This window comes from Rhynchophorus ferrugineus, unplaced genomic scaffold, assembly GCF_030347505.1.
Source record: "Rhynchophorus ferrugineus isolate W39M unplaced genomic scaffold, kcgeb_rfMv2 rfM9, whole genome shotgun sequence".
NCBI lineage: Eukaryota > Metazoa > Arthropoda > Insecta > Coleoptera > Curculionidae > Rhynchophorus > Rhynchophorus ferrugineus.
Window position 1 is genome coordinate 37,247,292 of NW_027472588.1, and position 15,411 is coordinate 37,262,702.

Below are 15,411 nucleotides of genomic sequence, written 5' to 3' on the forward strand. Positions count from 1 at the left end.
AGCATATAAATTAATATTAACTTACAAAATGTAAAAGTTGATTGTTTATTTCGTATATATTTCTTAATTTTTTGAATAAAGGTTTATCAGAATTAAAAGTTAATAAAACAGGAAGAGTGTTAGTGTAAATTATGTTAAAATGAAACTCAAAGGAATGAAATAAAATACAAAAATAAGATTTGAAACAAGCGTCTTTCGGCTATTAATGTTTTTAAATGTTTAAATTAATAATATGTTTATTAAAAATTAGTTTGATGATGTTTACACACTGTTAGAGGTTTGTTTCTGTTTAATATCAGCTGATTTTCTTTTATATATTTATTTATACGTGTAAATTTATCTATCATTGAATGTATTTATTAAATATTTGTAAATCTATTTAAATATATGTCAAACTGCAATAGAAATAACCGTCGAATAGTCAGACATAGAAGGCGATCGCTCGAATAAAAAGCTAGAACTAAATTAAGGGCTGCCAATCACAGAGCGAAATATAGTTTAATTAAAAATGTTTATTCAAAAAATATAAACGATATATACATAATCTTAGAAGGCTTACCTCCCTTCAGTTTGTCATTTTTGATTTTTTAAAGCCATTTCTGGACTTAAGGGAGAATCCTTTGGAAAGTTCACGCTCTGGAAGGAAACATCTTTTTGACACTGATATATATATATATATATATATCATTTTTCCACAACAGCTATAAAAATGACGTGATAAAACAAGCAGTTTCCTATAGAGGCACTTAGGATATTTTAATATAATAACTTGCTAGCAAGTAATGATTTATTTGTAAAAGCTATAAAATCAATCGTGAACAACTAAAATTAGTAAATGCTACGAGACATCTCAAAATTATAAACACATATAAAAAAACTAATGTCACCAAAGATCTCCAGTCCACATACATATATGGTCCCAAGGTTACCCATGCCCTGTCACTTATTCACATTTTTTAGATTAATAAAGTTCTTCTAATATTGTAACACAACGCTACATTCAATTTCATTACTGTTCCTAACAGAAACACTCAGTTTCTATTCCTGGCTGTTTGTGCTGCACCTGCCTCTTCAAGATCGGAAATTCTTGTTTCAAATTGGACCTAAACATAATATTCATACATCACGAAAATATAATTAAAATACTGTATTGAATCCACAAATAACAAATATCACCGAGACGCGAATTTGCTTGTAAATAATTAATTAGATATAATTAAAAGTGATTTGGCAATTCGAAATCGAATGGCAGTATTACAAAACTGAGCTCGTACAAGTGATACATGGCTCTTTCGCCAGAATTTTAAGCACGCATAAAAATTCTGATTGTTGTTTTTCGGTTTCGCTTCTCTTTGACGTTCTACATTTTGCGAAACGACGATGGCAGTTTTAATTGCAAACATAGTAGCGATTTCACGACTAATTTATCATATTTAACGAGATGTCCGAGTTCAGTCACTTTGAATAATCAAGAGCTTGTGTAATGGAGAAATAAATATTTGTTTATCGTTTTGCAATAACTTTCATTGGGGATTTTCATTTCGTAGATATTTAAGGTACATCAACTAAAACATATAAATAATGTTAATCTTATTCTGTGTCATTTAAATAATGAGACATAATTTCTTTGTATATAACAGGTAAATTGAAAAGTCCCCAGCCTACTATAGTAAAACACATTTTTTTGGCAAATTTAGTTTTTTTTACTCAACATAATTCCCTTCAAGGGTGATACACTGATTATAGCGACCCTCCAAATGTTCGATACCATTTTTGTAGTACGATTTGTCCTTTGCTTCAAAATAGCCTCAGTTTCACCTCTTCATTCGACGAAAATTTCTTCCCAGCGAGCATTCTTTTGAGATCTGAGAACCGGAAATAGTCGCTGGGGGCCAGATCTGGAAAATACGATGGATGAAGAAGCAATTCGAAGCCCAATTCATGGATTTTTTTCCATCGTCTTCGGTGCTCATCTCACCACGTCTAATCTTAGCATACCTATCCTTGATGGTTGATTTTCCTGGGGCAGTGTCTGGAAACTTGGCATCAAGCCAAGTTTTTGCTTCAACTGTATTTTTCCCTTCAAAGAGCAATATTTTGTCTACACGCGAAATTCCTTTTTATAATTTTTTTCCCATTAACCAAAGTTGCTTCACTCAAAATGCTATAATTCACAAATTAATAATCCGACAGCTGTCAAATTTATACATGCATCTTTTGGGTCATAGGGCCAACTAAAAAACGTATGGATTTAATTATGGTGGCGCCATCTATGTGTCAGGCCGGGGAGTTTTCAATTTGCCTGATAGTTTATTTATTTATTAGGCCTATAAATTAGTTTTAAATGATTGTCTGATTATTTTAATGTCTATATATTTTTAACACATTTCTTAAAGTATCTCTACCACATTTCTATTTGTACAATAACGGATTATCTTTTAATACCCGATTCCCCACATTTCCTTCAGATGATTTGCTTCTTTACGAATCTATCGAAAATACTACAACCTCAGAAGCAACTGATTCGTTTGATGAAAATTACTTATAATTATACACAAAAAGTTAGTTGTATCCACAAATCCCTTTACCAAATGAATACACCTGAGTTGAAACTAACCAACTATTTACTGACTGTGTCTATTGCGTCATTATAGTAATACAGCAATACTTTATCTATTTAGCACCAGTAAAACTGTTTTAAACAATATTAATAAATAAGCCTTCAATGATGATATGAAAAACCATTAAAATTAATTCTATATACTTTATTTTACGTTACGTTTCTTTTTATGTATAAACGTTTGCCTTTTAGTGTATATTTTCCAGTATATGTATATTTTTGTCATAATGTATTATGGTCATTAAGAGAATCTCATATTTAGTTATATCACTTGCACTTCAAATATTAAACAGAATTTTCACAGAATCTTTTACGTGCAACGTGGCAAAAGTCCCGCAACTATTTTGATTGCCTATAACTTTGCTCAAAGAAAAGATAAATAAGTTTGGTTTTCAGAAAAAGTTTATATGGTCTTTACATTTTTTTGCTCATTATTGTTGAAAAATTATATCGGCTAAATGGTGACCGCGATTCGCTATACGACTTTCGGCTCTTTTTAAAGCATTTTTCTTAACATCCTGCAATATCTAAGGATGAATTTCTTCAATTTCGTGACGAATATTGTCTTTAAGATGTTGGGATTTTTCCCTAAATCCTAAACCTTTGATTTCAAAATACCCCGTAAGAAAAAATCTGGTGCTGTTAGATCCGGAGATCTGGCTGGCCATGCTAAATTTTGCCACTGCGAAATTAATCGTCGTGGAAAAACGTCATTCAGTAATTGAATTGTTGAACGAGCTGTGTGTGCTGTGGTCCCATTACTAAAACAACATATACTCTTTTCCTTGATCTTCCATTTCAAGCACAAGAAAATTTCGAATCATGTCTTGGTGCCGTTCAGCAGTAATAGTACCAGCAACACCTTGGTCATTTTCAAAAAATAGGAACCAATGATGCTTCCAGCATGAATACTACACCATACAGTTGGTTTTAGTAGACACAATGATGTTTTATAAACTACATGATGAGGATTCTGTGTTCCCGAAAACCGACTATTCTCTTTATTGACGTGGCCACTGAGAAGAAAATGGGCTTCATGGCTAATTATCAATTTAGACGAAAAATCTTCAATTTTACCAGACAGCCTTAGGTTACTGTACTCAACTCGTACTCAGGATCTCTAACAATTTTTGGAGTAATTGAATTTTGTACGGGAACATTTTCAAATCAGTTTTCGAAAATTCGCCTTAAACTGCGTGCAGAAATGTGTAACTGGGAACGACATCTCCGAATTGATGTTTCTGGAGACACTGCAACACTATCGCGTACTGGAGCTACATTTTCAACGTTACGAGACGTTCGATGTCTTCCAGAATGAGGCCATTCTGCTGTCGAAAATTCGCATGTAAACGATAAATTGTGGATTTGTGAGGCACTGGACGACTAAAATATTTTTGACGCAATTTCCGCTGAGTGGCAATAATAAGACGATATTTTTAATAAGTATTGTCACTATTTTTGTTCATGTATTTATCCATAATAAAATTTGGACGTCTAACGTTTGGAGCTAAACGTCACATAACCAAGATCGCGCGCAATCAAAATGGTAGCAGCTTTTGCCCCACCTGTTATTTGGAATTAAGGTCCTATATTAAACTTTTACGTATAACGCTTTTATATCATATATTACATATAACACTTTATAAAGGGACTATTGAAATAAAAATATATTAAATATCCAATTCTATTACATTATAAAACTCGCCAAAAAATACTGTACGTTTTACAACAGATGATATAAAGTAATAGAGGTTAGGGAAAAAGTTATTTTGGTTTTTTCATCGTAATCCATCACACAATGAATGCGAGTGGTCAGTTTTCTGGTAAAATCATCATTCTGTTATTGTAGAACTTCCTCTACTAGAGATCTCTGTGCGAAGAATTAAACCAAATGATTTTCATAAATTTGTTTTTCAACCTGCTTTCTACTATTGAGAGAATTTTGCGAAAACTAGAACAATAATAGTCAAACGGGGATATGTTTGGGCTATTCGGTGGATGCATCAAAGCCTCCTATCCAGTCTCTCTCAATTTCGGTCATTTTTTCTACGGTTAATTCACGTGTAACCCAATTATCGAGCTGTTTACATACTATTTTGAAAATGGTTTGAAACTATTTTATATTCCATGTCTGCTTTTATAGCGATATGTCGGCCTACCTGTACATTTTTAAGCATTTCCTAGATTTTGATTGGTTTTCAGTATTTAGTTTATCTCAATTTTCAAAAATGTCTCTACTTATGGCTCCTATCTTTCAGTCACATAATGCTTATTATTAACACTTCACTGAATACTTATTAAGTCTTCTTCCATGTGCACTTCATATCTACTAATTATTTATTGCAAATTCAGTAGATAATAAGAAACATAGTTGGTTCTCGAACATTCTACTATAAAATCCTTTTTAACTCAACAGTAAAATAGTTCAGCTGAGAGTTTTAGTGCTGTTTTGCTATTTAATGAAGTATATAAGCCTCTCTTTCAGTCGTAATATATAAACAGACAGTATTTTACTCCGGTAATATCACTTATTAGGATATACAATTCTAAATATACGCCAATATTATGTTTTCTATAAACGCAAACAATATTATCAGTTGATCTAGCCTACAGTTTTATTAGTGGTGTTTCCATTTTGAAATATGTTTTATAAATTAAACACTATATTTATTTAATAATAACTTACAAAATCTGGTGTTATAGAAAACAAAATTATTTAGCATTCTTATGATTTAGCTTAGTTTTTTTTAAATATGCTTAATATAGTAATATACAATAGCAAATATGTTGAAATGTGCATATATATTTTAGAATAATGAATATACCACTCGAAAATAGTTATAGTCTATTATATTGTCTTGTTGTTTTGTTTTCAAAAAATGTTTTCAAATATAATTTATTTTAACGTTATGGTACATCTAAAAACTACAGTTAATCACACAGCCAAAAAAGTTTATAGGTTAGAGTTATAACTCTTATTACTATTGTTTTCAAGAATTTTGCATACGTTTGACAACCGGACGACTTTGACAGGCTCATTCGTCTACCTGTTCGAACTACTCAGACAGCATTGTGTCTCTTTTTAACTGGAATAAAATGAGAAGGAAAATATTGTCTGATTCTGAAACGAATTTGTATATTACGGCAGGCAATACATCGAACGTCTTGATGATGTATGTACAAAAAAAACTTTGAATAAACTATATATATTTGCCTGGATTAATAGTATTCTATCACATATTTTTAAAAACAAAAAACTATAATGTGTATGTTAGTGTAAAATGATAATACAAAATATAATCTATCTATAATATATACATATATGTATGTATTTTCTCTTTGTGTGATGAAATATCTAATGATTAGTTAAGATCATTAATAATTTCACACTGTATATCATAACAAGTTGCTTTAAAAAACGATGTTTGACGAACTTGTGTGGCTATAAAGAAATAAATATGCACACGACAACTAACTAGTACGTTGCAAACATTTATTTTATTATCGTATTTCGACATGTTTTTAAAATAAACTTAAAAGTTATAGTAAATTATTAAGTGCCGGTGATATTTTCAGATTTCCGAGTATTTATTTTGAGTAAATATTGAATTTTATTAATACCAATAATATATACACAGATATTTTAGAGATTTATATAAGGGATTTTTTATTTGCCAATATATAGCACAAGATCTAGACTAGACTATCTAGACTTTGTAGTGCCCTAACTGTTATCTCATTAATGTTGAATTAGGAGATTAATATTAATCTATTATTTTGGAGTGTAGAAGGTTGTATAACATGAACATTTTATAATACATAATATGTCACAATCTATCCTATAATATTAGTTTATATATAGAACTAATAGTTAAGATTAGATTCTGATATAGTATTTGTTATATTATATATTACTATGCAACCCTCCTTACTCAAAAATAATTTGATTACCTTGTTTATGACTTCGTTTTTAAGTTTTTAATTTAGTTGTTTTTAATCCGTGCCTAATCTTGATTCCTCAAAACATCCTCCATGAATTTTTACAGACTTTCAAAAAGTATTGTATGCGCAATCCAATACATTCACAGTGAAAGAGAACACCTCCTTAAAAATGGTTTTCCTATGTTTCTAGTAGGTTGTGGATTATATAAAAATGTCGTGTTTTATTGGAAACTCTTAGTCTCGAACGATATTAGCAGAAAAATTGACCAGAATGGGTTATTTGCTGATCAGGAAGTAGGCAAGAAGGCACATTACTCACGTAACTCAGAAACCTGTCTTGTTAACTAAGAGATGAAGCGAGATCATAAAAAGCAATGAACATAAATCTGTAAATCTATTTTTTTAAACCTATAAAAATTATATGACGTTGTTTTATATTTCGAGACTAAACAATTTCCGATCAATAAAAATCAAATGTCTTTTGAGATTCTTCTTAAACATGAATTATAATTACGTGAAAAACAGTAGCTTTTTCAAGCTTGGACAGATCTTTTCTAACAATTTATTGTTAGCATGAAAGAATAAAAGCATGGTATGTCAAACCAATAATTTTTTTGAATGCTCTAGAGTTTATTTGTTTGAGCAAGTTTGTTGTAGTTCATTTATGTATCTAGTCGTTCTAGTGGAGAAAATTACCTTTGAGGAGTCGTACAATATTGTGGTTTTGCTAGTTCTAATAAAAAGAATACTATATTTCACTCTAAATCATATAACTATTGTGTCATCATTTAGGATTTCTTTTAAACAAATTACAGTCATAATTAAAGTATCGTCAATATCATCGTTCATATCAAAAACCTGTAGTCACTCAGATGAATAAAATATGGAAGTATATCAATGGATTGTTGTGGCATACCACATCGAATATTGTATAAGTCAAAATTAAGACTTACGCTGTCTCTATCTGAAACGCTTTGGAGATATTTGGAGATGAAATTGATTAGCTAAAACTAGCCTATGTTTCGCAATTGTTGCAAATCGCAAACATTCGGGCACTGGGGCTCATCTAGTCAGGTTATCCTAATTAAGTAAATATCTGTTATGATCTAATATCAATTGTCATTGTTGAGACTGTTTGCGTGTTTATAAGTCTTAAAACAATTTGCTGTCAGTCCTGAAAATATCCTTATAAGTAGCTAGAATCTTGTCTTTATCGAACTCCCAATATACATCCAATGTTCAACCAAAGCCCATTACCCGAATATCTGGACCTACTGTCTTAATAATCACGCAACGTTGATATTCTTTTATCTGTATTTCCAGTATTCATCCCCTAGTATCTCAAGGTATCCCCTCCAGTGTGTTGTCAGAAGAAACCGAAGGACTACTGAGAAAAATTCGTTGCTATTTATTTTGTTTCTATCTTATTGGTAGTTTGGTAGATTTCAATATTTCTAAAATTTAACGATTCTATAAAAGTTATATTATCATCGTAAATGATTCAGTCTTGCAACGGTTACCATTTAATAAGGAACCAAGAATAATTCGACGAATATTTATTAAATAATGTAAAAAAATATATAAAAGATCAAGTTAGCCCTGAAATAAATGGCCCCGCGAAATTGGATGTTGCCAATTGATTAGAAATTGATGAAGAAACAAACAATAAGTCGAGGGGAATAAATGTTAAATATAATCTGGCGTCGGGAAAATAATGAAAATTTAGGTCATAGTCGTAAATACACCGCAGAATTGGAAAATGAAACGTAAATATTTGATTAGTTCTTGGACCTTGTTCTTACCCGAACGAAAATAGAATATCCAATATTTGGTTTTTCTTGTATTGTTAAATATAAATGAGCTATTTTCAAACAGTGGATGTTATGAGCTTCTAATTAATAAACTTTTTTTATAATATCTTTATTAAATACGCTTAGTACAATCTTAATTATCAATTAATTTATTACTACATTTCATTTGTAATTGGCTTAATTCACAAGCAAGACGAGTGCGGGAAAATGCATCAATATGTATTCCTCAATAATAAAATTATAATAACTTAAAGGTATACACTTTATATAAGTTTGTATGGTTTGGTTCGCTTCAATCTCCTGACATCCTACGCCCTGTTAAATTAAATTAACAGGTCAATCGAAAAGTTTCCGGCCTGACACATAGACGGCGCTACGCTAGAATTTTTTTTTGGTTCTAACTCTCAAAAGCTGCGTGTATAAATTTGACAGCTGTCGGATCATTAGTTTGTGAATTACAGCATTTTGAGTGAAGCAACTTTTGTTATTGTGAAGAAAATGGATAAAAAGGAATTTCGCGTGTTGGTAAAATATTGCTTTTTGAAGGGAAAAAATACAGTTGAAGAAAAAGAAGATAATCAAGATATCTGAAGATATCAACTGAACGTGTACATCATATCACTCACCAATATTTGGTTATGAGAAAGCTCTGTGCAAAGTGGGTGCCGCGCGAGCTCACTTTTGACCAAAAACAACAACGAGGTGATGATTCGGAGCAGTGTTTGAAGATGATTAAGCGTAAAAAAACCGGAGTTTTGCGTCGATATGTAACAATGGATGAAACATGGCTCCATCATTTCACTCTGAACCCGCTCCAAAGCGTGGGAAAACGCAATAGTCGGGAGGCAAGTTTATAGCGTCTGTATTTTGTCTGTATTTGGGAATAATTTTCATTGACTACCTTGAAAAAGGAAGGACCATCAACAACGAATATTACATAGCGTTATTGGACTGTTTCACGTACGAAATCGCCAATAACGGCCACATTTGAAGAAAAAGATAGTGCTGCGTCACCAAGCACCATTATGCACCGTGTCACAAGTCAGTGAAAACGATGGCAAAAATCCATGAATTGGTCCCCCAGCAACTGTTTCCTGTTCTCGGATTTCAAAAGAATGCTCGCTAGGAAGAAATTTTCGTCGAATGAAGAGGTGATCGCCGAAACTGAGGCCTATTTTGAAGCAAAGGACAAATCGTACTACAAAAATGGCATTGAAATGTCGGAAGGTTGCTGTAATCTGTGTATCACCCTTGAAGGGAATTATGTTGAATAAAAAAAACTAATTTTGTAAAAAAAATGTGTTTTACTATGGTAGGTCGAGGATTTTTTGTTATTAATTTTTTGACCTGACTAGCTATCTTAATTCTTTTAACCATAGAGCATACAATACTCTGCTGAGTATATATGAGTATATTATTAAAACTTAATATTCATTCCAAAGTTAACATTGGTATTGATAAAATTGTATTAGCAGTGGTCCTATCTGTGTGTGTGCTTTTAATTTAGAAGGAACCACTGTAATTCAAGGACTTAAGTCTACACAGGAAGTAATAAATTTAAAGCAAATACACACTACTGATTACATTTCTAAAATAGATTTATAGAATTAGATATAACATATATTATTTATAATATTATATCATATTTATAATAAGTACAGATTAAATGTCAACTGATAACCGAATAGTTTATATTAGATTATCAGGTTTAAAAAATATTACCTAATAATTAATGAGCTTTATTCTTGTAGTTATTATTGTTATACTTACACCGGCCACTTTGCAGAAAATATAGAATTATGTATAGAGAAAACTGTATGGTATTGAATGAACGATATAAACCGAAAATGGTTAGAATGTTTTAAAATAAAATATGTACATAATAATTCTTGTAATAATTAAATAAAAATAAACAAAAAACTTATTTAACCTATCTACTACACGTATTTTATATTCTACTATATACACATAATTTAGCTTAATACCTACCTAAACCTATTTATCTATTTACAATATTATTTTAACTACTACCAACTGATCAGTTTGAAGTTGGTGCCAAGCAGAAATAATACAAAAATAATAATATAATTTTGTGAGATATACACAAAATTAAATTACAAACAAAATATATCTAGTTTGTTGCTCGTGTGTAGTCGACAGGTTAAATGCGGCTTTTGTTTATTTCTCTTCAGTTATTATAAGTAACTATTATTCTGTACATATTTCATTTTAAAAAGTTTTTTTTTTGTTAGAAATCTATGTTTTATTATTTTTTACTTTTTAGTGAGTTCCTTATTTATTTTTTGATATCGGTTCAATTTTTTTTGTTAAGATTATGTTATTATTATTTAATTATCAATTGTATTTGTTATTCGATACAAATCGGGGATATGTAAAAATTTCTACAAACACTTTAATTGACCTAAAAAGCTCTGACAGATAAAACATATCGGCTATTAAAACTACTATCAGCGTTAATTAGGGCTTCCTAATAAATTACGGCCTTTTTAATGTGTTTTATGATTAGAATATCGTCCAACAATTGCGAAAAATTAATTCTGATTATTATTAGTTCGGTATTCGATCGAAAAAACATCTGTGGTCGCGGTGAGATAGAGAAAACTGTAGGGTATTGAATGAACGATATAAACCGACCATGTATTACGTTGTATTGTTTGTAAAGGGATAATTGAAATAAAATCCGTCTTATTACGAAGTATGTCTTATTCGAAGCGTATTGCACGGTACAGCTGCTTTTATTATATAATAAATTGTCGTTTTTTCCGCTTTCGGTGTCGTTTCGGATTGTTTATCGGCATCGTTCCTTTTTATTGTTACGGTTATTTGTTCTCGTTTTTATCAGCTATGATATTTGATAAGGTTAAAGGTGAGACCATTTAAATTTCATTCCCCCCGCCATGCCTATAGGACAGACGTGGTAGATCTGAACAATTGGCGCGGTATTTTCGCATTATTTGCTTCAAACAGTCGTTGTAAGGAACAAGCGGGCTTTTGATGGGTTTATTTTTGTCACGTCTTCATCACATGACTCGCTAGCTTCCACGTTTTTCTCAACATTTATTTTATTGTGGCATTTATGCCTTGCGAGCTCTTTGTGCCTTTTATTATTTTATGCTTTTATTTTCATTTAATTTATTGCCGAAATACAATGCTGGAGAAAAAAATGGCTTAGCAAAATAAATCAGTGCATATTGATTTCGCCAACAAAAGAATCAAGCACAAGGCAGTATATATAAATCAACAAGTAGTCTCCTATGGAAATATAGCCAAATGTCCTAGCTAGAGATGCCGAAATATATCGATATATGGATAGTTTTTTCAAGAAACATTTTCGGCAAATATTTTTTGACAAGTATATCGATATTTTTGTTAACCGACATTTTTTCATATTTGTTCAAAAAAAAAATTTCATAATTATTATAAGACCTTTTAATTAACCTTTTGATATTTTTTAATTAACCTTTTTTGACATATACAAAAAATTAAATTTCCAACAAAACAATTCTAAATTAATATAACTGTTTGGGTTCGGCATCGACTTCAAGGTAGTCAGTTGGTAGTAGTTAAAACAATGTTGTCAATAGGTAAATAGGTTTAGGTAGATATTAAGTTAAATTTTATGTATATAGTAGAATATATAATACGTGCAGTAGATAGGTGAAATAAGGTTTTTGATTATTTTTATTTAGTTATTACAACGATTATTATCTTGATATTTTAGTTTAACTGGTTTTTCTGTGTTAAAATATAAGTTTGATTATTTTTTAATTTTTAGTGAGTTCCTTATTTATTTTTTGAGGTTGATTCAATTTTTTTGTTAAAAATAATTTTCCGTATAGTATTTTGACTTTCGATGAAAAGTAGCTGGATTAGTAGTAGTGGTAGATTAGTTATCCCAAAAGAACCATACAAATTGAGAGGGAAGCAAAATATTCATGGCTATACGTTATTATTGTACTTGGCGTAATGGTAGGAGCCATGTATTGCGAGCTGTTAAAGCCGAATGAAACTCTTACTACAGATGTTTTTGGACGTTAATTGAATACATTTTGTGACATATTGCGCCAAAAAAATAGCAGCAATAGCAAGATGATGAAAAGCATAATTGTGTTTGTTGGTTATTGAAAAGTTGTACCAATTTTACACTATAAATTCGAAACTAAAACTTACATACTGTATATCTAATTAATATGCTCGAAAATATTTTAGGGTCACATTAAGCACCGACAAGGTTAAACAAACAACGAAACTGATAAAATCCATTTTAAGTTTTGTCTTGAAATGTTCGCGATTTAAGAAAAACGTCGTGTCCAATCTCTTGGCAAACAAGTAACAATATAAAACAGATCCATGTATTCGACAGTGACGTGATATAACGGAGTGAAAGTGTAAAAAATATGTTTCTATATTGATGTAGTGCTATAACTATACTGTGTTTAATATCAGGATAGACGGTGAACATGGGTAGGAAAAAGATCACCAAGAAGGATCTTACTGCTGAAGAACTCTGGCATATACGAGAGGTAAATTTTTGTTTTGATATTTTACATTCTTTTGTATAAACTGTCAAGGTTCGTTGAATTAAAAATTGAAACTATCGAATAGATTAAATAATGGATATGATAAGATTTAATTCTAAATGCTTTGTAATTCTAAATGTCAATTGTATTCACTGCACAAATAACAAGTTCACTAATACATATATTATTATTATTTAATTAATATATTGTTACTAGTCATTTCCGTCTAACCTACAATTTGTCTTTATGATAACTTAAATCTAGGTATATAACTAGGAGGACCCATCGGCCCTAACTCAGTCTCTGGTGAAATAATGTTTATACATATCACTGCTGACTTTTTTAATATATGCACCTCACTACACAACACTACACAAGATCAGATGGTTTGATTCTTTTGAGTCTGTGTCCTGTTCTGGTGGTGTCCAAAAGTTGCAATATTTCAATATTAGTATGAGAATGGAGTCTTGCCTCATGCCCCCTTGCAATTCTCTTGATTACTTGACTGATTCACTCCATTCCTCATTTCACTCCAGAGTCCAATCGACAGTCATCCGAGTGGACTGCACACGATAAATCCGCTCCAAAGCGTGGGAAAACGCAACAGTCAGCTGGCAAGGTAAATGCGTTATTGCGTTATTGGAACGTTTGAAGAAATGGCTGAAAAACAGCCGCATTTGACGAAAAAGAAAGTGCTGCTTCACCAAGGTAATGCACCGTGTCTCAAGTCAGTGAAAACGATGGCAAAAATCCATGAATTGGGCTTCGAGTTGCTTCCTCATCCACTGTATGCTCCAGATTTGGCCACCAGCGACTATTTCCTGTTCTCAGATATCAAAATAATGCTCACTGGGAAGAAATTTTTATCGAATGAAGAGGTGATCCCCAAAATTGAGGCCTATTTTGAAGCATAGGACAAATCGTACTACAAAAATGGTTGCTAAAAAAACCTAATTTTGCCAAAAAAATGCGTTTTACTATGGTAGGCCGGTGATTTTTCAATTGGCCTGTTAAATGCGGATTTTCGTTTTAAATATAGTTTCTATTCCATATTTTTAGAATTGTTTTTCTTGAGTCACTTTGTTAAGTCTTTTTTCCACTTTTTGAAGCACGCCTGGAAGTCATCAAATTTGATATCATTCAGTGCCTTTAACGAATCAGTTTTCATCGCATTCGCATGATGAAATCTCTTCTCTTTTTGATTGTTCTTTAGTTATGAAAACAAGAAAAAGTTCCACCAAGCCGGGTCGACACACGCGGAAAGTGAAGAACGACAGAATACTTCACAGAAAACAAAAATAACAAAAATATTAATAATAAAATTCTTCTTGTATCCATATTTTCTCAGACACTTTAAACAAAACTACTGTACCACAAAAGAAAATGGCTATTGTATACTTATTTGACCTCATTTATCCTGCCCTTTCAGATCAAACAGTATCAGAAATATTTCACTGACTTTCTGTTTATTCTCTCGTGCCTTTCTGTTTTGAAAGTTCATCAATCGTTGAACTTTTCAAAGTATTCATCATTTTTAAGAATTTAAAATGAATATAGTTTTCAATGCTCATCCGATACTACGTATTTTTGACCGAATTTTGACACCTCCTCGTAGTAGTAGCTAAAATACTGATCCCAGTTTTTAGGTTGGTTGATTTTAGTTTAAATATATGTTTTTTTACTTATACTTCGAAACTTCGATAGATGAAAGTTAATCCATGAGATAAAAAACTTTAATTTACAGCTTTTCAAAACTATATAGTAAACATCTTAATCCTTCAGCATTTTGAATGTTTCTTGCTGCTTAACTTTAACTGTATTTTCCACATCAAAAAACATTGTTTAATAAACTTCGATTGTCTTAAATATAACAAATGTTGTAAGGTTTAAATACATGAGTAAGGAAGAATATACTTAATAATGCTAATATTTTAAAAAACCTAGGAAGGATATTAAAAACAGTGGTCATGGTCAATATCAAAAGCACAGTAAACTTAATCATCATTGTATTAATCATATTTTCCTTCAAATATTTTTTTTCATTAAAATTTTTTCTCCTGAATATCTTGAATTATTAGTTCTAACATAAACATTAGTTCGTTGATCCTAACATAGCTTATACAATATTATGTACACAACGTTCATGTAAATTTAACCTAGAAAAATCTCCTCCACCATCAGATCGTGGAAAATATGAATGATTCGCTAATTTTCGCGAAACTTTACTGCATCCACGAACATAGTGGTTGGTAACTTAACAGTAATAATAAAGAGAAATCATAAAATGTACGTTGTACAAACACATTTTATCGATGCCAGACAAAAAATTTGCTAGTTAATGGTTATATTTATACCCGTTCATTAATTATAAATTTTAACACCATGCAAATTCGCCTTAACCTTGAAGCTTAAGTAAATGTTTAACAGTGAATTCCAATAAAATAAGAAAAAGTGTTTCTGTTATTTTATTTCATTCGTTATAGCCGAACTACATCAG

At 30.9% G+C, this 15,411-nt stretch overlaps 1 protein-coding gene across 19 annotated transcripts in view; it reads left to right on the forward strand.

The window, feature by feature from the left end:
• by (focal adhesion protein tensin) overlaps positions 1-15,411 on the forward strand; it is a 449,419-nt gene that overhangs the window by 232,920 nt on the left and 201,088 nt on the right. For 5 of the 19 annotated variants that reach the window (XM_076414760.1, XM_076414754.1, XM_076414764.1 and 2 more), the window contains exon 2: positions 12,604-12,917. The exons of 12 other annotated variants lie outside the window; for them this stretch is intronic. In XM_076414760.1, the coding sequence (XP_076270875.1) occupies positions 12,855-12,917 (63 nt within the window). In that variant the 5' untranslated portion in view covers positions 12,604-12,854. Of the gene's footprint in view, positions 1-12,603; positions 12,918-15,411 lie in introns of those variants that run through there. 2 more of the 19 variants (XM_076414752.1, XM_076414766.1) reach the window with 2 other exon arrangements.